The following is a 24,162-nucleotide window of genomic DNA, read 5'->3' on the forward strand; positions in this document are numbered from 1 at the left end:
GCAGTGTTTTTACATGAATATTCTAAAAGATTTTTGTTGTCATAAGTTGACTTTCAGAGAGTTTCACTGTGCTTTACTACACAAGAAAAGACTTAACCTTTCACGGTTTTCTGATTTTCTCTTTCTATAATGGGTGGGTATGGGTAGCAGGAAGAGAAAAGTGATTATTACCTGATAGATTTTATCTTATGGGGAATTTATCCTATTTTCTTCCTGCAGTTCAGATTTCTTTTGACTGAGATTTAAGTTCTAAATGTTAATCTGTAGTTTCAAAATGTTAATAACTATTTTGGTTATGTTCTTATCCTGATGTTAAAAAAATGGTGTTTTTTTTTTAACATGGGTTCCTATTTATGTTATTTTATTAACATAAACAAAAGATTTCTGATATTGGGAAGATTCTTTGTCAAATGGGTTTTTGTATTGTTTTGTTTTTAAAAATTACTAGCTCTAGCATATAAAATGCTCCTACCAAAATATTGGAGTGTATTATTTGAGAATTTTAATGTTGTGTTCCTTTATAAATGTGTTTTTTGTTTCCATTTAGATCTTGAATACCTGATGCATGCAAAACAACAGCTAGTAACCACAGCTAAGCGTTGGGATTCTTCTTCTAAGACTATTATAGATTTTGAACCTAATGAAACTACTGATTTGGAGAAGAGCCTTCTTATCAGATACCAAATTCCTCTCTCTGCTGACCAGCTGTTTACCCAGTCTGTTTTAGACAAATCATTGACCAAGACCAACTATCAGTCACGGCTGCATGACCTTCTTTATATCGAGGAGATAGCCCAGTATAAAGAAGTCAGCAAGTAAGTTACTTTAGAAACATTTGGTTGTGAAAAACGTCCTCTTTTGATGATATCTTTCATTTTTAAAATGGAGGTGTGTCTAAGAGAAGAAGTAAAGACTGTTATTCAGTAGTTGTTGTTCATTTCCGTAAGACTCTGCCACATGCTAGGTGTGTAAACATGTGGTCCCTGTTGTACTGGAGGTTTCTGTTAATAGTAGTCAGAGTGAGTACTTAGTAAATATTTGCCGAGTAAGTGTACAAAGACTGAAAGAGACCACATATTTTAAGAATATAATTTTAAGGGGGATCCCTGGGTGGCTCAGCGGTTTGGCACCTGCCTTTGGCCCAGGGCGTGATCTGGGAGTCCCAGGATCGAGTCCCACATCAGGCTTCTTGCATGGAGCCTGCTTCTCCCTCTGCCTGTGTCTCTGCCTCTGTGTGTGTGTGTGTGTGTGTGTGTGTGTGTGTGTGTGTGTCTCATGAATAAATAAATATTAAAAAAAAAAGAATATAATTTTAAGAATGAAATAATTTAGGGGCTCCTGGGTGGCAGTGAATTAAGTGTCTGCCATTGGCTCAGGTCATGATCTCAGGTCCTTGGGATGGAGCCCTGTGTTGGGCTCCCTGCTTAGTGGGAAGTTTGCTCTTTCCCCTTCCCTTTGCCTCTCTTCCTGCTTGTGCTCTCTCTCTCTAAAATAAATAAAATACTAAAAAGAATGAAATGGTTTAAATCTTCAGGAAAACTATTTGGTAATAGTAAAATACCTTTATAACCACTTATAAATGCTTTAACATATTTTACATTTTATCCATATGCCACAAGTGAAGATCAAGAGTAAATTCAAAAGTCTATTTGAGTCATTATAGGAAGAGTAATCTTAGAAATGAAAGTTTGGGGCAGTTAGTTAAGTGTCTGACTTTTTCAATTAAGTATCTGACTCTTGATTTCAGCTCTGGTTATGATCTCAGGGTTGTGAGATCAAGCCCTGCATTGGGGAGATTGAGATCCTTTCCCTCTGCCCCTCCCCCTGTTCTCTGCCCTTCCCCCTGTTCTCGTGTTCTCTCTCAAATAAATTAATTAATATTAAATAGGATTAGCTTTTGGAATATATCTAATTTCAAATTAAATGCTTGTAAAATTTACAGAGTTAGAATATATTTTTCATTGCTCTTAACACTTTGAATTATGGTCATTAATGGTCTCTTACAGGACTTTTATTGATTGTGTCCATATGTGGTTCTAATGAAATAGTTAACTTATTAAATAACAAGGACAGTGGCTTGTATCATGTATATTCACATTAATATGCATATATGTTATTTACATGGTCATAGATTCCTTTTCCTTAGTAAAGAAAACATTGATAAAATCATAAATATTGTGACAAAATAGTGTTTAAAAACTTACTAGAATCTTACAAGACTATTTTGGAGTACTATAATAGAAACTCAGAATTTTTTTTTTTTAAGATTTTATTTATTTATTCATGAGAGACACAGAGAAAGAGAGGCAAAGACATAGGAAGAGGGAGAAGCAGGCTCCACGCAGGGAGCCTGATACGGGACTCGATCCCGGAGTGCCGGGATCACGCTCTGAGTCCAAGGCAGGTGCTCAGCCAGTGGAGCCACCCAGGGGTCCCAGAAAATACTATGTATTAACTTTTATTTGGTTTTAGATGCCTGAGTGGCTCAGCAATTGAGCATCTGCCTTTGGCTCAGGGTGTGATCCTGGGATCTGGGATTGAGTCCCATATTAGGCTCCTCCCGGGGAGCCTGCTTCTTCCTCTGCCTGTGTCTCTGCTTCTCTCTGTGTGTCTCTTGTGAATAAATAAGTAAAAAAATCTTAAAAAACCCCCAAAACCAAATATATTGTTTGTTCAGGTTTAAAAATCATTCCAGATACATTACCTCAGAACTTATATCTAAAGACCATTAAGCTTATGGATTATTACATTAAAAATGAATTTTTAAAAATGGAAATTTGAGGCCCCTGAGTGATTCAGTGGGTTAAGTGTTGGACCCTTAATTTTGGCTCAGGTTATGATCTCAGGGTCATGAGATCGAACCCCCCATCAGGCTCCTTGCTGGGCATGGAGTTGGTGGAGATTCTCTGCCTCTCTGTCTCACGTCCGCACCCCCCTTCCCCGCCCACCACATCCCCCCGCCCAACTCTCAGGCTCTCTCCCTCTCTTAAAAATAAGAGGAAATTGGGGATCTCGGGGGCTCAGCGGTTTAGTGCCTGCCTTTGGCCCGGGGTGTGATCCTGGGGTCCTGGGATTGAGTCCCGTGTCGGGCTCCCAGTATGGAGCGTGCTTCTCCCTCTCTCTGTGTCTCTGCCTCTCTTTCTCTATGTCTATCATGAATAAATAAATAAATAAATAAATAAATAAATAAATAAATAAATAAATAAAATCTTTAAAAAAAATAAAAGGAAATTTGAACAGCTAAAAGAATGATCCCTGTAGCCCTACAAAATTATAGAGGTCAGGTTCTTTTTTTTTTTTTTTTTTACATTTATTTATTTATTTTTTTATTCATTCATGAGAGATGCATAGAGAGAGGCAGAGACACAGACAGAGGGAGAAACAGGCTCCCCACCAGGAGCCTGATACGGGACTTGATCCTGGACCACGGGATTACACCCTGAGCCAACAGCAGGTGCTCAACTGCTGAGCCACCTAGGTGTCCTTGAAGGTCAGATTCTAATCAAGAAATTAAATGGTTGGGAACCTGGGTAGCTTAGTCCCTTGGGTGTCTGTCTTTGGCTTGGGTCATGATTTTGGGGGCCTAGTTCCAGCCCTCCATCGGGCTTCTTGTTGTGGGGAGCCTGCTTCTCTCTTTCTTTTTGCCTACCTCTCCCCCTGCTTGTGTTCTCTCTCTCTCTCTGTCAAATAAATAATAAAATCTTAAAAAAAAAATTAAATAGATAAAAAGTTCACTCCAAGAGCACCTTGCAAAGGCTTCTTAAAGGCCATATAAGGGGCACCTAGGTGGCTCAGTGAGTTGAGCTTTTACTCTTGGTTTGGCTCAGGTGGTGGTCTCAGGGTCATTGGGTCAAGCCCTGCGTCAGGCTCTGTATCAGGCCCTGTGCTAAATATGGACACTGAGTTCTCTGTTTCTCTCCCTTCCTTTCTTTCCCTCCTCCTTCCCTCTCTCCCCCTCTCCCTCTGCCCTTCCCCCTTCTCTCTCTCTTTTTCAAATAAATAAAATCTTAAAAAAACCCATATAAGAGGGACTTGAAAATACCTGCAGCAAGAAATGAACACTGGTGACAAACTAAGTTGGTATATTTTTGGAGGAGGGTTATTTGCTAGTTTGTATTAAAGGTATTTAGAAGTTTTGACCCTTTTGATATAGTAATTCTACTTAGGAGGAATCAATCTTGAAGAACTAATCAGAGGTGAAGTTAAAGATGCCTGTAAACAAATTTTATCTTTCATAGAATAGTGAAGAATTAGTAAATTATGATATAGCCATATAATCTGGTGTTCCGTAACTACAGTTGTTCCCCCTTATCCATGATTTCATTTTCCGTGGTTTCAGTTAGCTGATATCAACTGTGATCTAGAAGCAGATGATCCTTCTTGAGATCTATCATCAGTGATAATAGCCTAATGCTACGTCACTATGCTTATGTCGTTTACCTCACTTCATCTTATCACCCAGGTATTTTATCATTTCATATCATCACAAGAAAGTGTGGGTACTACACTAAGATATTTTGAGAGAGAGAGACGCCCTACATTCACATAGGTTTTTTTTTTACGGTATATTGTTTTAATTATTTTAAGTTATTGTTAATTTCTTATTGTGCATAATAATAAAACTTCATTAAAGGTATGTATGATTAGGAAAAAATATTATATAATGAGGTTTGGTACTATCCATGGTGCAGTTGCTGGGAGTCTTGGATCATATCCCATGCAGATAAGGTGGACTATTGTATTGAAATTATGTTCTTGAAGACTTTTCAAAACAGTAAAGATACTGATGGTACCATATAAAGAGGAAAATATGCTAGTCATGAAAGTATCTGGTATAATTCTAATTTTGTATGTACATGCACATGTGAATATATTTGTATATAAAAATATTAGAAAAAATATATTAGAGTTACAGCATTACAAGTTCTAGTTGGTGAAATTATGAGTGATTTTTATGTTTTAATGTGGTTTTCTCTTTTTTTGATGTGTTGTACAATGACCACGTATTACAATTAAAATATGAAAAAGCAAACAAAGAAATAGGAAGTTAGAACATTATCAGTTGCAGCACTTGATGATCCAGATGTAAAATTGCCCTTAGAGATGAAAAGAAAGATTGTAGTAAGAGAGCGTATAGTAGGAACATCTAAGCTTTCTCTTTTTTTTTTGATCTTTAAAATAATTATTGGCTCAAATAGGGATGTTTACAAATTGAATATAAATCTCTAGGATCACTTTTTATGTGTTATATATGCTAACCAAACAAGACTTTGAAGGATCTTAAAGACAGAAAAGAGAATATTGCTAAACGTCTGATGTGACAAGTAGACAGTTACCGCATCAGAGAATTCTGGAAGTTATCAGTGATTCTCTCACCCAAAGGTAACCCTGGATGTGAATGCTGGTAAATTACACTTCTGAAATTGACTTGTAAAATTCTGTGAAGTACAGCATAGAGTTGGTGCACATACAAAGCAGCAGATCCTCAGTTTAAATGGAATTATCAGAGGGTGTCTGTAAGCACATGGACAAGGGACAAATGACAGACATAAAGGATTTTCAAAAATCTTTTACAGAGTTTTATATACTACTTAAAAACTTTTTATTTTTTGTTTTTCCCTTTCCCCTTTAAACTTATTATTTGTATATATTTTAATGTTGCCTTGAATTTAATTCATATTTGATTGTTAATTCTTTAAAAATAACATGAAATATATTTTAAAAATGGATTTGAGAGGGTCTGTATGTAGCTACTAAACTATGCTGTAGTGTAGGAATCAGCAAACTTTTCCTATAAAGGGCTGACTAGAAACTATTAAAGGCTTTGTGGACTTGATACAGTCTTTGTTGCATAGCTTCTTTGTTTTGTCTTTGTTTGTCTTGTTAGTTAAGGATATACAAAAACAGGCTGAAGTTTGGATTTGGTCTTTGGGTCATGCTCTAGTATGTCTGATTGGGTCATTTTACTTGTCTGTTCAGTCACTACCAGTCATCAAAGCAAACCCAAGTCACCATTAGAATGGTGAAGAATGTTTTGTTTCGGATTGAGACTCAATTTAAAGCCAGAGGACAATGGTATGGGTAAATGGACTCTTCCCTCAAATGACCTAGATGTGTGTGTATTGACAGTAAAATGTATTCCGTATGCGCAGGAATGTGCCTCTTTGAGATTTAGTCAGACTTTCCCATGAGTGATAATTTCCTAAGATCAAGAGAATGTATTGGTCAGTTGTGAACTTTGACAATTTAAATAGAATATTGCTAATCTTGAAAGTGGTATCAAGGGAATTTATACTGATTTCTTGCATTTTATTTTATTTTTTTAAAGATTTTATTTATTTCAGAGAGAGTGTACCTAAACATGGGGGGGTGGGGAGAAGCAGACTCCCTGCTGAGCAGAGAGCCTGATGTGGGGCTCCGTTCCAGGACCTTGGGATCATGACCTGAACTGAAGGCAGATGCTTAATCGATTGAGCTACCCAGGCGCCCCTGATTTCTTGCATCTGTAATTGTAAGGTTTGGATTATATTTTTACATGGTCACCTTAGCATGCCTTCCTTGAAAATGGGATTGAATGAAGTTCTTAAGATTAGACAAAATATATTTTGGCTTGAGTTTGGATGTAGTAATCAGTTTTATCTCTTTATTTTTTTACTTTAAGGAAAGGGATGATTTTCAAAGCAGTCCAGAAATTAAGATTTCTTTTTATATTAAATTTTAGTGTGAGATCTGTGGAGGTGGTAAGGATAATACTGCATTTCATTTAAGTTTTAGAAAATGCTTCTGAGTTCTTTCAAGATTAAAAGAAAAGTATTTCTCTTGTCTTCAGTTACATGTTGATAAGCATTCAATTATGATTCTACCTTGAAGTGAAATCTATTTGATTCTTAGATGCACATTTTCAAAAGAAATTGACTTTGGCTGAAGCTGTTGTATCCATTAAACTGTGTATGGACACATACATACATGGTGGCATGCCTCATCAGGTTATTGTGGCTTCTCATTGCTGACAGCTGGCATGACAGGCCTGGTGTGTGGATGCACATTTCATCATTAAGAAGGGTGAGGCGAGGCCTCTGTTGGGTATGCCTCAGTTCTGTTGCTCTGCCTCAATAAACCCAGATATTGGCTTATTACCTTGGTTGATTTTTGTTATCATTCATTTAGTCAGAAATTGTATAAAGTGAAATTCTCTATATAGCTTTGAAATTCTTTTAAAGTTACACTCAAGAGATATAACTATGCCAAGATTGATAGACCTATATTTCTTTTAGCCAAGTATGATATTAAATTGGTCAAAATTTACTTGGCTGCTATTCCATTTCCCAAAAGGTTAGGAATTACATAAGCTTTAAGGCTGATTTCAAAATGTGGCAAGCAATAATGGAAAGATGGTTTTTCTTTTTCTTAAGAAATAATCTTTGTTAATTGTAGGATATATTTTGTAGTCTAGGTATTTCTGAGTTATTAAATCATAAAACTATACATGTTCTAAATATTTAAGAAATCTTACTAATGTAATTTAGTTTTAGGCTATTAATATTTTAGAAAATTAAATATTTTACTAGCTGTAAGTTCTGCTGGAAAGTCTATTATGCCTGTTAGGTCTGTATCTTGAACAGATGAGGAATCTTCTGGCAGAAAGCTGTATTTCTTAATACTTTTATTTTCTAGTGCCTCTACCTCAAGAGTTTTGTTGCAAGGCACAACTAAATGTCATAAGAGGATTCTCTTGTTACTTTAAGAGTGAGGTGAATTTTTCATGATTTCCTAGTTGTCATCAGGTGTTTTGGAATGGTAGCTTCTAAAATGGATGTAATAATAAAATTTTAATATATTGCCTTAGTTGAGAAAATATGCAATTTCTAGAGTTTGTTAGGGAATAATATAAAGTAGTTGAAATGGAAATATGTTGCCTGGAAAAAATCAGATTATTACAAAAATGTAAAATTAGTTCAATGAACAAAATTTATTGAGTATATAAAGTGTTAGGTTCAGACTAGCCACTACTGATTCTAAGACAAAAATGTTATATTTCCTTCTTCTTCAAAAGTTTGCAATCCATGAAACTGATGTATAACTCTGTATGTTAACTAACTGGAATTAAAATAAAAACTTAGAAAAAAAAAAAACTTAGAATAAAGTTTGTTATCCAGTAGGGGAGACAGACCTATAAATACAGAGTTACAATACAATGTAATTAACACTGCAATAGGAATGCACAAAGGCCCCATAGGAGGACATCTACCCCACATTAGTGGGGAGAAGGACAAGTGAAGTCAAGGAGGGGATCAAGTCTGCTTTTGGGAACAAGATGGTGTTTAAGCTGAAGTTTTATTTATTTATTTTTATTTTTTTTATTTTTTTATTTTTTATTTTTTATTTTTTATTTATTTATGATAGTCACAGAGAGAGAGAGAGGCAGAGACACAGGCGGAGGGAGAAGCAGGCTCCATGCACCGGGAGCCTGATGTGGGATTCGATCCTGGGTCTCCAGGATCGCGCCCTGGGCCAAAGGCAGGCGCCAAACCGCTGCGCCACCCAGGGATCCCTATTTATTTATTTTTAAAGATTTTATTTGTTTTAAGTAGAGCATGAGAGAGTGTGTGCATGCACACAAGTTAAGGGACAGGCATAGGGAGAGAATCTCAAGTGGCCTTCCTGCCGAACACAGAGCTTATTGTGGAGCTCTGCCTTGCCCCCCGTGAGTTCATGACCTGAATCGAAGCCAACAGTTGGACCCTCAACCAACTGAGTCACCTAGGTGTTCCTTTAAGCTGAATTAAAAAAAACAACAACGACAACAAAACCCAGGTAAAATTATCAGATGAAGAAATAGGACAAATACATTAGTTGGAAAGAACAGGACATGAGAATAAGAGCATGGAATTTTGGAGGAAATTGCAAGTTGGTCATCCTAGCTGTAATGGAGGGCTTGCGTATGGAGTTGGATAGGATGGTGAGAGAGAAAGTTGGTTAAACCTTACCCTTAGAGCTAGATAAAGCTACTTATCATCAGACTTCAAGTTTGCAAAGATCCTGTGGTGGTGGTTTGGAGTACAGATTTGAAACCAATCATGTTAGGAGTTTGTTATAGTTATCTAAGTTCAAAACATTAAGATGAAGCTAAATTAGTAGGAAGAGGAACCAACAGCTTGGTGAAATTATGATGGGGGATTGAAGGATGGTGACAGACAAAAGGTCCAGGGTAACCTGGTTTCTGTCTTGGACACCTAGGTTGCTGAGAGTGCTATTGTCCAAGATGTGTCATACATGGAAAGACTGGTTTGGGGTGACAGGAGGGGATGTTGGATGGAGATTGTGTTTTGCTTGTACTGAGTTTGAAGAGCATATAAGTGAAGGTGTCTGCTTGACAGTTGGGTTAACAGCCCTGAGCTGAGAGATCTAGGAGAGAGGGTGACCTCCCTTGATGAGAATCTACAGAGCAAGAACAGGGCAGGGTAGACTTTGAGCTGGTGGCCAGTGCTTGGGTGGAATATGGAGGAGCTGCTAGAAAGGTAAGACAAAAAGTAGGAGAGTATGACTTTCTGGAAGTCATACTTCCAGAAAAGAAAAGAAAAAGAAAAAGAAAAGAAAGTGCAAAGTGATTACAAAGTTTAAAAAATAGAAAAGAAAGCGCAAAGTGATTACAAAGTTTAAAAACAAAACAAGACAATACTGTGTATCACCTTAAGCAACAAAGAGACTATTTCTAAATTAAGAATGCATTATAAGAAATTTCTTTTAGTTCAGAAAACTTTTAATGACCTAAATCTCATGTGTGTATGTGGAGTAAAAGGAATGTAAAAATTTAACTGTGTTTTGAGGTACTGGGGTGGCTCAGTGGCTGAGTGCTTTTGGCTCAGGTTGTGATCCCAGGATCCTGGGATTGAGTACCACATCAGGCTCCTTGCAGGGAGCCTGCTTCTCCCTCTGCCTATGTTCTGCCTCTCTTCTCTCTGTCTCCCTCATGAATAAATAAATAAAATCTTACAAAAAAATTTTTAACGGTATTTGAAAATACAGCCATAGGTTCCTGTTCTTTTTAAAAGCATATATTTTATTACAAACAAAAAAGCAGGTGAACATAGATTATATGTAAACTGGGGAGTATAATATATGTAAACTGGGAAGTATAATATACTTTAATTTTCATTTTAAGACTGATTTTTTCAAATGTGAATTTAGTGCACATTCCAGTCTTTAAAGAGTCAAATGTAACTAACTGGTAAGATACAAACTAGTTTGGATCTATGAAATACGAGAATGAGAAAAATATACTGTGATTTTTAATGATTCCACACATATGCAAATTCTGCTGGTATTCATTTAATCCCCATTTGAGCCTCCTTACTAAATATTAACTTTAGTATGTATTTATACATGTTTTTGAAGTCTTACATGTTCTATTTTTAAGGTTGCTAATGGAACTTGTAAACTCTTGTATATTGCATGCATGAATAGCTATTCAGTTATTTTCCTTAAAGAGTTCTGTAACAGTGTTTCTGTATCCTTGTACTTTTCTGACTTTATTTTTATTTTTTTACTTTGATAATTTAAAGTATGTAGATAGACATATTAATTAACATTTTAATATGATTTTATTTATTCGAGAGAGAGACTGAGAGAATGAGAGTAGGAGGAGGTGCAAAGGGGAAGGAGAAGCAGATTCCTTGCTCAACAGGGAGCCTCATGTGGGGTTCAATCCCAGGATCATGACCTGAGCCATAGGCAGACATTTAACTGACTGAGCGACCTTCACTGACTGAGCAACCCAGGTGCCCCTTGATATGGTGTTTTTAATTAGATTTGTTTTCCTAATATTGTAAGCAGATGTTAATATTAAGAAAGTTTACAAGGTTTTAAAAAAGTTTTTTTTTCTTAAGAATTTGTAAGATATTCTTAGCATCATGTATACAAAAGAAGATTTGAAACCACACCAGTAGTACCATTAAAAAGTAGCCTTTTCCACAAATGGATGTATAGATTTTAAAACAACTTAATTTTTTTCATTCACATAATTTTAAATCTTCTGAAGAAAAAGTAGATGTTCTCTTTCCTCTTTTACCACTTTGTCTTCTCTTACAGCATCATTTCAGAATGGCAAAGGAGAAAGGTGTCTGTTACTTTAAATCTTTCTTCCACCTCCTACTTCTTGACCATGTAGATCTTGATTTTCCATACTTGCTTGACACACATTCTTTCACACTCACTGCCTGTGAGTGTGCCAGCCATTTCCTGACAAGTTAGCTCTTAACTTCTCTTCCAGTAATTCCTGCATGAGATCTGTCTCAGGGTAGTCACTAACAAAAGTTTATTCTGGATATTATTTGTTAACAGCATTGAAAGAAAAATTTCACAGTTTGAATCTTTTGGTAAGATATACTTGAAACGTCTCAGTTTAATGAAGGGTTGTAGTTTCAACACTGCCTTACCTTCTGGCTTTAGGGGGTTTTAAAGTTGTTGTTTTTTTCTTTAAGATTTTATTTATTTATGAGAGACAGAGAGAGAGAGAGAGGCAGAGACATAGGCAGAGGGAGAAGCAGGTTACATGCAAGGAGCCCAATGTGGGACACAATCCTGGGACTCCGGGATCACGCCCTGTGCTGAAGGCAGACAATCACTGAGCCACCCAGGTGTCCCGGATTTTAGTTTTAATGATCCCACGGTGTGTTCAAGCAGACTTTTGTATTAAACACGCAATAATATTTTATTTTATCAAAATATCATACTTAGCTTTATTTTAAATGTTTAGGTTTTAAAAATGTTTTCTTCAGTTCAACTAAGTATGTATTTTTATAGCTTGGGTGAGAATTTATTCACTTAAAAAAAGTTTGGTTGTTTCCAGCTTGAATTAAAGGCAGAAAGGTAGTATATGGTATATGGTTTATAGCGCTATAGAGCAGAATTGACGATGAAGTTTTAGTTTTTTGCATGTTTAAATTAGATTTATTTTGTTCTAATCTAGTTTTTTTTTATGTTTTTGATGTCAAACATTCAAACTCATTTTCTACTTCTGATTTAGGTTCAACCTTAAAGTGCAGTTGCAGATTCTAGCAAGTTTCATGCTCACTGGAGTTTCTGGAGGTGCAAAGTATGCTCAGAATGGACAACTTTTTGGTCGCTTTAAGCTTACTGAAACACTTTCTGAAGATACTTTGGCTGGACGGCTGGTGATGACCAAAGTCAATGCTGTTTATTTATTACCAGTCCCTAAAGAGAAGTTAGTACAGACCCAGGGAACCAAAGAGAAGGTTTATGAAGCTACTATTGAAGAAAAAACAAAAGAATATATATTTTTAAGGATATCCAGGGAATGCTGTGAAGAACTTAATCTTCGGCCTGATTATGACATACAGGTGTGTTTTGAAGTGAGAAAACTTAATTATGGTTGTCTATAGTATCCTTGTTAGCTGATACAATTCTTCTAGTTTGGCTTTCCATCTTCTGCCATAACCTGAAGTGCCGTTGACTTTGAACTGTTATGGTGGTGGGTGGATAATTAGACCTCTGGTAACTGTCAGAGAAAACCAGTTTGATAATTGACATCTACAAGGTTTCAGTCTTACACGAGGCCAAACTTTCTGATTAGAATTTTAAATCAGTAAATGAACAGATTAAAGGAAACTAAGGCACAACCAGGACAATTCTCATCTGAGTTGTGTCTGCTTGTGTTCTCTATTTATGGTTCTCCTCTGTCATATGTAACTGGAAAGCCAATGTGTCCTAGGCCTGGTTTTTATCACTTGAGAGATGATATTTCACAATGTTCTACTAATTTCATCAAGTATATTATTCATAGGAATATGGAGGAATCAGATAACCTTTATTTAGATATTAAGTGATTCACAAGTACTTCATTTTCTTTAGATGTAAAATGGGGTTAATAATGATATATACAGCATTGGTACTAGTAAATGAGATAATTTATGTAAAGTGCATATTGCAATGCCTGACACTGTTCTGTTGCTTTTCTCAACACCTTAAGTAAACAAAGCAAAATTAGCCATAATAATTCTTATTAAAATAGGATTGCACTTAAAAGAATCTCTAAACTTGGCTTCCCAAAAAGGTTATCTCCACAAAATCTTCAAGCAAGCTGCAAGCATTGATGTTTGTGTTCATACATTTTTAAAAAAAATGTTTATTTTGTGTTTCAGGTTGAACTTCAGTTTCAGTTAAATCGATTACCCCTCTGTGAAATGCATTATGCGCTAGACAGGATCAAGGACAATGGGGTTTTGTTTCCAGACACCACTATGACTCCAACCATACCTTGGAGTCCCAACAGGTACAGGAAAGGAGATGTCTCACTAAAGGAAGTCATGTTAATGTTAAGTTGAATCTCTATGTCAAGTAATGCCAATATGGTTTTATAAGTAAATTTACCATATTCTCCAGGAGCCATGTTTTAGTGAAGAAAGGAAAGTGAAAGAGTCTTAAAAGGAAACCTTTGATGTTCATCATGTACTTTCTTCACTTTTCCTCAGAGTCTAAATGAGTTCTGTTGCTTTTCTCAACACCTTAATTTGATAGAATGCCAAGTGATTCATGTATATTTCTGAGTATAAGTTGAATGGGAAAATTAGGACCTTTTAAAGTGTCTCAAACAGTTAATTTAAAATGATTTTTGAATATAGAAGATGTTTTTGTAATTTAGGAAAATGGAGAAAGTATCACAGAAGATAATATTTCAGAAACTGCTCTCATGTTAATGGTTGTATAAATATTTTCCTGCTTAAATTCACCTTGGCACAGCTTTATAAGTGTCTTTATAAGGGTACTTCTGATTTGTTTCCAAAATAACCATGACAGCTGTATGACTGCATCTTTCTTCTCATACTTTTTCCTGAGTTTTTATCTTCTTGGCCCTTGCTGCTACCCTGCTCATTCCTCCTTTCCTTTCCTTCCCTTTTCTTCCCTTTCCTTCCCCTTTCCCTTTCCTTCTCTGTTCCCTTTCTCTATCTTCCCTTTCTTTCATCTCAATGGCTCTACACAATAGAAGTTTATTTATTTACTTATCACCTGTGTCAATCCAGTCCTGGTCAAGGGGGCCCTGCTTCACCACTGATGGAGGCCCTAGTATCTTCAGTAAGTGGTTACCACGGTTTCATTCTTTGTGTTGACATGCAGCTGGCAGGCAGGGGAAGAATGAGCACAAGGGATCACATAGGAAATTTTTATGGGCCAGGCCTAGAAGTGGCATATATCTCTTCCCCTCACATTCCATTTCTTCCAGTTCTAAAAGTAGAACAAAGCACAGTATGCCTTACAACACAAAACCAAATCATTTCTCCCTTATTTTGCTTCCCCTGACTATCCTTTTCCTGTTCTTCTTTTTACTGCCAAACTTCTCAAGCAGGAGGAGTTTATATGTTTCCACTGTACTTTATACTCATCCTGTAATCTCTGTTTTTCCACTTCCTCACTCTCCTGAAAGTAATCAGTGATTTACTAATTATAAAAGTCCAGTCTTCTCATTTCCCATTTGATTCACCTTCTCTGCACTCACCCCCCTTCTTCCATTTTTACAGCCAGTATGTAATTTAGAGCCGGATTATGTAGGTAGCCTTCTGGTTGGTCTTCTGTCCGGCAGTTTATGTTTCTGCTCTCTGGTCCAATACACATATTTCTTCCACAATTAGTTTGCTAAAATAATCACTTCATTTTAGTGATTATAAATCTCTGAAGGTGTCTCTTTGATATGTGGATAGTCTGAGCAGCTGAACACCATCCTCTTGTTCTGTGGTTCCTTTGACAGGGCTTTCCAACAGTAGCTTCAGATTTATTTTATTTTTTTCTAGTTGACTTCCCCCTTACCCCTCTAAATCCCCATGCTCTAGTCATATTGAATTACCTTGAAGTTTGTTTAATTGGCCCTATACTTAATTTCTTACAATTAAAAAAAATTGTGGTAAAATTTACATAACACAGAACGTACCCTCTAAACTATTTTTAAGTGTATATGCTTCAGTAGTATTAAGTATATTCACATGGTCATGCATTTTCAGAACCTTCTCATCTTATGAAACTGATACTTTATACCCATTAAACTCAGAGAGTCCCCCTATACCATTTTTATCTGTAAATGATTTTCTCTTCCTGAAGTAATCTTTGCCCAATACTGATCTATTTATCTACCTGTTCTTTAAGATTTAATACAATCCAAATGTTCTGTCCTTCAAGGAGATGAATCTGACTCTTTCATTATTCCAACAAAAATTTCTCGAGTATCTGCTGTGTGCTAGATTCAGTCGCTTTTGTGCTTTTCAAGCACAATTTATCTCAAATGAATTTTTGTCACTTGTGTACATTTCTCCTGTTTTCATTATAGTCTGAGCTTTTTGAAGGAAGAGACCATGTCTCATTTATCTGTAAATCCTTAACAGTCTTACATGTTATTAATATATGACATATTTAAGTTACTAAGAGTTTCAAGTTTAGGAATGCCTGGGTGGCTCAGCAGTTGAGTGTCTGCCTTTGGCTCAGGCGTGAACCCAGGGTCTGGGATCGAGTTCCGCATCCGGCTCCCTGTGAGGAGCCTGCTTCACCCTCTGCCTGTGTTTCTGCCTCTCTGTGTGTCTCTAATGAATAGATAAATAAAATGTTAAAAAAAAAAGTTTCAAGTTTAAAGAAGGAAATTAGGGTTTCAAATGTGAGAGCATATCAGTAAACTTTTAGGCATGTATTTGATACGTTTACCTCTGAAAATTATATTGTATGTAACAGTATATTCAAATACCACTGACTGCAAGTGTTAACTGCAAAAGTAAGTAAGAAAATGTCAAGTAACAAAAAACTTTTGAGCAGGAAGAGATTCCATACCTCTGTAATTTAATAGTAACTAAAAGGTGTCTTTGGAGTATAGGAATATACTGAGAAACCATTAGCCATTTAAAATCTTTTCTGGGATAAGGTGGAATAAAGATAGATAAATGAAGTTGAGAAATTATTCTCGGGCATGTGGTCTGTAAATTAATTATGAAAATATATTAGACCAGGGGAAAAAGGGACTTTGAATCAATGTGGTTCAAGGATTAAATAATTTTTATTCAGAATGAGCTCGAAGAGACTATATCATTTTAAACTGTGCAAATCAGGATGTCTTACCAGCATATGTATTGTAAGTCGTCTTTCCTTTATTGAGCAGGTGCTACACTAAAGACAACTTGTGCCCATTGGCCTCCCTCATTCATCACCAGAAATTATAGATGGTTTCTGGTCTGCTCTGAAGCACTTATTTACACTGAAGCAATTGATAAGTAGAATGGACTATAAAAATAAAGAGATAATGTATTAGAACTATACCTATAAATTTGTCATGAATGTCTTAGATTTATACTTTTGTATATAATTGTCTCATTTATAAGTTCTTTGAAGTCACTAAATTTGAAGGATTAGAGTGTTTTTTTAAAACTTTGTTTTTGAAAGTGTGTATTGATGGAGTAATGTGTCATTTTTTTGAGATTCTCAGAGAATGTAGTAATAGAAACTAACATTAATTGAGCATTTATCACTCAATTATTTTTCTGAACAGCTTCCCTGTATTGTCTCATTTGACCTTAGAATGACCATCTGTTGCATGTTGTTATCTCCATGTATAGATAAAGGAGCCACTGGGGTCAAGTATGAATGCAAATAACAGTTTATTGAACTAACTGTGGCTTAAACAAGTAGAGATAGAAGCCCAGAGGCAGATGGTCTAGGACTTGCAAGGGCTCCATAGTACCATCAGGGACTGAAGTCTCTCCTCCTCTCTGCCATGGAGCATGTTGGTTTTATTCTTTTTGTCTGTTACTTCTTGATTATAAGGTGGCTGCTGCACTTTTGTTTACCAGGATCTCATTCTAGCCAGGTGAAGGAGGAAGGCAGAGGGGCAAGAGGGCTTTCTCCTGTTGAGGCTTTGTGTTTTGTTGATTAACAGAAGCCCTTCTCAGGGACCTCTTCTTATAAGCTCATTGACCAGAGTTGGAGCTCCAGAAGAGGAGGCTGAAAAATGGAGTGTTTTAGCTGTCTAGGCTCAGTAGTAGAGGAAGGCAGAGGAGATGCCATGAATGATTTGAGTTTCTCCAAATACATTATATGTAGACTTAATGATCACCTAATTTCCTCTTTTACAGAAAATGGAACATTGCTAGATGCTGGCAGAGTTATAAGTACATAGGCTCTTTAATGAAGAGAGATTCTTTGAAGTAAAAAGCTTGAGCTTTAGTGAATGGTTTCCAGGAAATCTAGTGCAACTGGTCAGAGTACTTTTGTTTTTTACTTAAAAATCTTAAGTTTCAGAAAAATAAGTAATGGTATGTTTATGTAGTCAAAGTTTATTTTCTAAAGTTTTGTATTTCCTTGGAGACTTTCATTTGTTTGAAATTATCTGTAAATATATAACATTAGTTACAATTTTTTAAAACTGAAAATATTAAGATTTTTCATGAATGAGTAGCTTCTTATTACAGTAGAGGACAGCCTCCAAGAGAAGGGATTTTTCTGGTCTAAACCATGTTCTCTTCATGTAGGATTGTTTTGTAGGCATTTTGAATGTAAATTTTTAAAGTATCCCTTTACACACCCTTCCTATTTTGGATCACATCGCTATCATTTTTACCATAGTTGTTGCAATATTTAGTATTTTAATTGTAGTTGTGAGAAAGAATGCTGTTGATTCTCCACTTGGTTTGATCCCTTTTAGCATCTGCTGTTCGTTTAAATCTTCAAACCTTAGCCAGTCATAGAAGGGACACTCGTAAGATAGATCCCATTACAGCAGCCATTTGTGCTACTATGACAGGTGTTCTCTATGCTGAAAAATAGAACAGATGTACATTATGTGTATGTGGGAAAATATTAGAAAACATTTCATATTGTTTCGCCTTTGATACTTTTAAAAAAAAAAGATTTTATTTGTTTATTTGAGAGAGAGATAGTGACAGAAATAGTGAGAGAGCACAAGAGAGAGCAGGAGCTGGGAGAAGAGGGAAAAGCAGGCACTCCACTAAGCAGGGAGCCTGACTCAGGGCTTAATCCCAGGGCTATGGTATCATGACGTGCACTGAAGGCAGGCTCTTAACCAACTCTGCCACCAGGCACCCCTCTTTCAAAAAAAGCAAACAAAAACTTATTTTCTGAATTAAGAATGTTGTGAACGTTTACTATCTTTTAACCAGGAACACACAGGTTTTTCTTTGCCTCTTGTTTTATTTTATTTAATTTTTTTAACCTTTAAAAAACTATTTATTTATTCATGAGAGAGAGAGAGAGAGAGAGAGAGAGAGAGAGAGAGAGAGATATGCATAGACACAGGCAGTGGGAGAAGCAGGCTCCATGCAGGGAGCCCAATGTGGGACTTGATCCCGGGTCTCCAGGATCACACTCCAGGCTGCAGGCAGCGCTAAACCGCTGCGCCACTGAGGCTGCCCTGCCTCTTGTTTTAAATTTCACTAAAGAGAGCTTTCAGGGGACTAGAATTTGAAATTCAGTTTGTCTCCTTTTTACATTTTACTGATGGTACAAAGAAACTAATACTAATTTATTACCAGAAAAAAAAAAGTTTTTTGATCTTTTTACGTAACAGACGGAAATTACATTTTTGAGACTTTGCCATTACTATTTATAGACTTGGTAGTGGCTATACTAGGAGTGTGTGCTTTCTTTCGTTATCAAAATCTCTTTGCACTTAGAATAGGACACAGTAATTAAAGTGAATTTTGATCTACATGGTGCAGCACCCTGTACCAACTCTGTTGGGTAATTTTCTGAAAAGAATAAGCATTTGTTTTTGTAGATGCTCTGCTTCTTCAGTATTTTTAAGTGTTCAGTAAAATTTAAGATTCTTTTGTTTTGCTTATTTATAAGATGGATGCGTTTAAAATAAATTTTTATTTTCTATAGACAATGGGATGAACAGCTGGATCCTCGGCTAAATGCAAAACAGAAAGAGGCTGTTCTGGCCATTACAACTCCACTTTCAATACAGCTGCCTCCTGTCCTCATCATTGGACCCTATGGGACAGGCAAAACGTTCACTCTAGCTCAGGCCGTCAAGCACATACTCCAGCAGCAAGAGACGAGGTGAGATGGTGGTATGTGTGCTCCAATTTCATCAGTAGGGCACAACCTCTGTTCTTATTGTGAGTACAAAGCTAAGGATAGCAAGACCGTTTAATTCAGCTTGGGAAAAAAAGACCCACACCCAAACCCCAAAGTACTAAAATTTGAATTCTTTTAAAATATACTGTTAAAAAATTGGCACTTTTAAATAGCCATTAGAACTCCCAAGTCTGCTACAAAATTGTAATATATGTTAGAGCCAAAGAGTTGGGTGCAGGAAAAAAGTTCTGTGTAATAGATTTAAAAATAATTTGGGGGAGCTTATTTCCTTTACAGCTTAAAGAGTAATACAGTTTTCTGAAAACATCATTGAATAAAATGTTGAATGCTGAGTAGGTTGAGGGAAATGTATGATATTAAGATGGCCACTGCTTTTGTTTGGTATTATACTGCTTGAGTAGTTTTGTGTTTTATCATTCTTTTTATTTGCACCATTTATTTCAGCAGGATCCTCATTTGCACCCATTCTAATAGTGCTGCTGACCTCTACATAAAGGATTATTTACATCCATATGTAGAAGCAGGCAATCCCCAGGCAAGACCTCTCAGGTATTTTTTAAGGCTTATTATGTATCTGTATCATACTTTATTATTCTTAAGAAAAGGTGTCTGTAAAGATTTTAGTACCTTTGAGAACACGAAATCTTTAACTGTATTGGCATTTGGAGGTGATGCCTTTTGAAGCAGTCATTTAAAATCAAGGAAAAATTTAAAAAATCTTTGATCATTTCTTAAACATTAAGTAAAGAGAAAGACATCCTTTTTTAAGTTTTGTATATAAAAATGTTGTTACAATCTGAGCAGATTTTGATGTGTACCTCTAAAAGCCACTATCATGAAATAATATAAAAATGATTTATTTAAATTAAATTTAATTAAAATTCTAGGATATTTTGCATGGCAGAGTAGTCATGCAGTAGATATAAAATTTTGACTGTCATCATGCAGGTAATTTCATAGAAGCTACACTTTAGAGGAGCATGAAATACTGAAATGATTACTACAACACAATGTAATTGACTGGTATTTACAACTTTTTGCTATCATTTAAGAGACAAAGTATCAAAGAAAAGTTTATGTTGATAGAGAAAGGTTGTCTTGAGTGTATATGGATATGAAATGTACTTAAGTACAGATTGTGGGGAATAAATCCTTTTCTTCAGAAAACAATAAAGAATCATTAAATGGTTGTTTATTACACCATTTGCTTTCATTGTTATATGAATTAATGTTTAGTTTTGCCATTTTACAAACTAATATGTCATGCCCTATGTTATTCGAATACAATTACTGCTTACAAATTAATTTCTAACCACACTTTTGAATCATAATCCACTAACTTTTTATTTCTAGTTGAGTCCAGGCATGAAAAAATGAGATTATGCTATCTAATTCTTAATAACCACAACCAAAGCTGTTTGAATGATTTTACAATTGCATTAAAAAGAACAAATGAGAAAAAGGTGGTGTGGCCTGCTACACAGGTTTTTATGCCATACTTTGTTTTCACTCTGGAAGATAAATTAGAGCAGAAATAATTATTTTAAGTAGAATCCAGTTATATTTAATAAGAAAATATCACATATGTACAGTCACTATAAATGAAAATGCATTTTATCAGTGGTTAAATCATAAGTAACTAGTTTGCTTCAGATTCTAATCTTTTTAAGTCATAAGTAAAAACTCAGGCTAGTAGCAGTTTTGCCATGAGTGTTTTTTAGTGGAGGTGTTTGTTTTGTTTGCTTTTATTATTGGTGTGTGTGTTTATGTTTGTGTATGTGTGTGCTATGTAGGAAGTATGACAGCTTCAATTATCATAGTTTACTTGGCTTGGAAGCAGTGGAGTAAAAGCCCCCTCAAATCTTGATTGATTTAGGATTGGTCATTTGATTTTTGGGGCTGAAGAGCTGTTGTTGATAAACATGAACATCTGCCATGTGACTAGCATTATGTTTAACTTTTCCCACTTAAAATTATGTTTTGGAGGTTATAATCCAGTGTGTAGAATAAGAAGTTACGTTTTAATAGGGTATATGTATAGTTGTAATGGTCTAGATACAGAAACTTGCTCTCTAGCAGAAAAATCTCACCTCTCCTCAAGCTTGAAGAGTGGTTTATTTAAATATAAGTTTCAAGTTATTCCATTTAGTTAAAAGGAATGAAATAAGAAAGGCTTGATTTTTTTTCCTAAGTATTTTCTTTTTGTGGCCCTACATTTTCACCACTGTATATCTCTTTGAGAATGGTGTTAAAAAAAAAAAAAAGAAAAAGAAAGGAGAATGGTGTTAACTTGTAAGTGTATTCCCTAGGAGGGTAGTGCATTGAATTATTAAAATTTATTAGTGCCATCTGTTATTACATTTACTCAGATTAATTTGTAATTATCCTGAGGGATGACAAACATGAGAGGTATGGGAGGGGTGGGATAGAGGAAATTAGCATGGTGGAGTCCTCTGGGGGAAATTAGTTTTATCTGAATTGTCCCAGGATGCAGGGGAAAGAACACAAGGGGGCACTAAGTGTCTGCACGTGACCTTGAAGGTGTGCTGTCTGTGGCATAAGACCCATGAAGAGTTTGCCTTCTACATCTTGTAGTCTCGAGTGGGACTGGTAAATGCCGTAAAGTGTGAAAATGGTCATAAACATTTAATACAGTAAATATGCTTAAATATGTACACTTATGGTTGAAATGTATAAAATTCTGTTGCTTCCAGGAGTTGAGTTTAAAATGCCAGGGTTGGAGGTTTTAGGAACCATTTTAGATTACATTTCGTTTTGGTTTTTACTTCTTATTTCATTAGAATTAGTAGACTTCAAGGTATAGAAGGGCACCTGGTGGCTCAGTCCGTTAAGTGTATGCCTTCGGCTCATGGGATTGAGTCCCCACATCGAGCTTCCTGCTCAGCGGGGAGTCTGTTTTCTACCTCTCCCTCTGCCCTTCTCCCCAGTCATGCGTGCACTCTCTTTCAAATAAATAAAATCTTAAAAAAAAAAAAAATGTTGGGCCAGAGAGGAAGACACAGTTTCTGTGTATAGTTCTGAAGATTGGTAACTGGTTCTGGCTGACTTCTACTTTATTATTATCTATGGAGAGAGTATATATTTATTGCTTTCTGGGCAAATAGAATATATTTGTTGTTTTCTATAGATTTTCAAAGTAATAGATTATATTCTGGGATATTTCTGATTCTGATTCTGTAGTATCTTATGTAATAATATTTTGAGTGGTTATTATATATGAATTCAATAAATGAATAAAATTTCAGTGAATTAAAATTATGTAATACCAGATAATCTGCTACTTTAACAGTCATAATTCATATTAAGATCTGTGGATGGTTTCTTCCTAGAAATATGTAAATTATTTAATTGGTGTCACATTTCATACTGTGAGCTTGAAGGTGTCACTTATCACTGTTCTCCAGTTTTGAAAAGTGTTGCTTGTGTTTTGAATAGCCTTATAGGCAGTGTGTACCTTAAATGTTACACAAAGTGAAAGTACCAAGAAAGTATTTAAGTCATTTTGAAGTCAACACTTTTAAGGAATATAGGCTTAATGATTAAACTTTGTCTTACTAGCTTCAACTTGAGGTGACTTTCCAAGGTAATTGCAAGAAAAGTCAGTAGTGAGAATTTTAGAATTTCAATTTTTATTTTTTCTTTGAGGGAGAAGTGGTGGTTGGTATTAGTATTGATAAATAATTTGCAAAACCTTTTTTCCAGCTTTACAATTAAATGTTCATGTAGGAAAGTATGGAAAATATAGAAAAGAACAAGAAGAAAGTAAAAATTATCTATACTCTCAGCACACAGAGATAAATACTACTAACATTTTAGAGTTTAGTTTCTAGTAATTTCTATGTTTAAATGCACATATTTTAGTTAATGGAATCATAATTTGTAAATGATTTTCTTCAGATAATTGGTAAAATGAGATTTTTCATTTACTTAAGTAAATTCTGCTTTGTCTAATTAAACTTTTTTTTTATTTTATTTTTTTATTTTTATTTTTATTTATTTATTTATTTTTAACTTTTTTTTTTTTAAAGGTTTCATTTATTCATGAGAGACAGAGAGAGAGAGAGACAGAGACACAGGCAGAGGGAGAAGCAGGCTCCATGTGGGGAGCCTGACGTGGGACTCAATCCCGGGTCCCCAGGATCATGGCCTGGGCTGAAGGTGGCGCTAAACTGCTGAGCCACCCAGGCTGCCCTAATTAAACATTTTTTATTAAGACCTAAAACAAAACAAAACAAAACAACAACAACAAAAAGACCTAAAACATGTTAATATTTTTACATCTTTTATTATTTATTTATTTATTAAAAAAAAGATTTTATTTATTTATTTGTGAGAGGAAGAGAGCATGAGCAGGGGGCGGGGGCAGAGAGAGAGGGAAAAGCAGACTCCCTGCTGAGCAGAGAGCCAGATGTGGACCTGGACCCCAGGACCCCGGGATCATGACCCCAGCTGAAGGCTGATGCTTAACTTAGTGAGCCACCCAGGTGCCCCCATATTTACATCTTTAGAAGTGATATTGGTTAGTTTTACTAAGGTTACTGTCCTTCCTATCAGAATAATGTTTTAAAATATATTTCTTAATTTTTCTCTTCTAATTTATATTTAGGTGTATTTATTATTACTGTTATTTTTGCTTTGCTTAAAAGCAGTAACCAGTTTAAGTGTTTGATGAAGGTGAAAACACATTTTAGAATATCATAAGGTTAGGTTTTGCACATATTACATTTGAGCTGCCTTTTAAATATCCTAAAGGAGACAAATGTTAAATAAAAAGTTGGATATGCATCCTGGAGCTCAGAGATGAGGTCTTGGCTGGAGGAGAAAAATGTGAATTGCTAGAGTATTGGTAGTGATTGAAGCCATGGGTCTGGTTTAGATGGTCAGGAAAAGAACAGAGCCTGAGAAGAGAAATGTGTGGGGAGCCCTAACCTAGAGAGGAAGACAAGGCAAGGAGAAGCTGAGTCACAGAAGCTGAGGGAAGAGAGCGTTGCAGGCAGGGAACCACCATGAACTTATATGCTGCTAATAAGTCAA

At 35.6% G+C, this 24,162-nt stretch overlaps 1 protein-coding gene across 5 annotated transcripts in view; it reads left to right on the forward strand.

Moving 5' to 3' along the window:
- The window catches only part of HELZ (helicase with zinc finger), a 159,819-nt gene that overhangs the window by 68,653 nt on the left and 67,004 nt on the right, over nucleotides 1–24,162 (forward strand). For 4 of the 5 annotated variants that reach the window (XM_041723762.1, XM_041723763.1, XM_041723761.1 and 1 more), the window contains 5 exons: nucleotides 548–815; nucleotides 12,026–12,359; nucleotides 13,161–13,291; nucleotides 18,889–19,068; nucleotides 19,552–19,656. In XM_041723762.1, the coding sequence (XP_041579696.1) occupies nucleotides 548–815; nucleotides 12,026–12,359; nucleotides 13,161–13,291; nucleotides 18,889–19,068; nucleotides 19,552–19,656 (1,018 nt within the window). The remainder of the gene's footprint in view (nucleotides 1–547; nucleotides 816–12,025; nucleotides 12,360–13,160; nucleotides 13,292–18,888; nucleotides 19,069–19,551; nucleotides 19,657–24,162) is intronic. The other variant, XM_041723764.1, reaches the window with a different exon arrangement.

The sequence above is a fragment of the Vulpes lagopus genome, chromosome 12 (assembly GCF_018345385.1).
Source record: "Vulpes lagopus strain Blue_001 chromosome 12, ASM1834538v1, whole genome shotgun sequence".
Classification (NCBI taxonomy): domain Eukaryota; kingdom Metazoa; phylum Chordata; class Mammalia; order Carnivora; family Canidae; genus Vulpes; species Vulpes lagopus.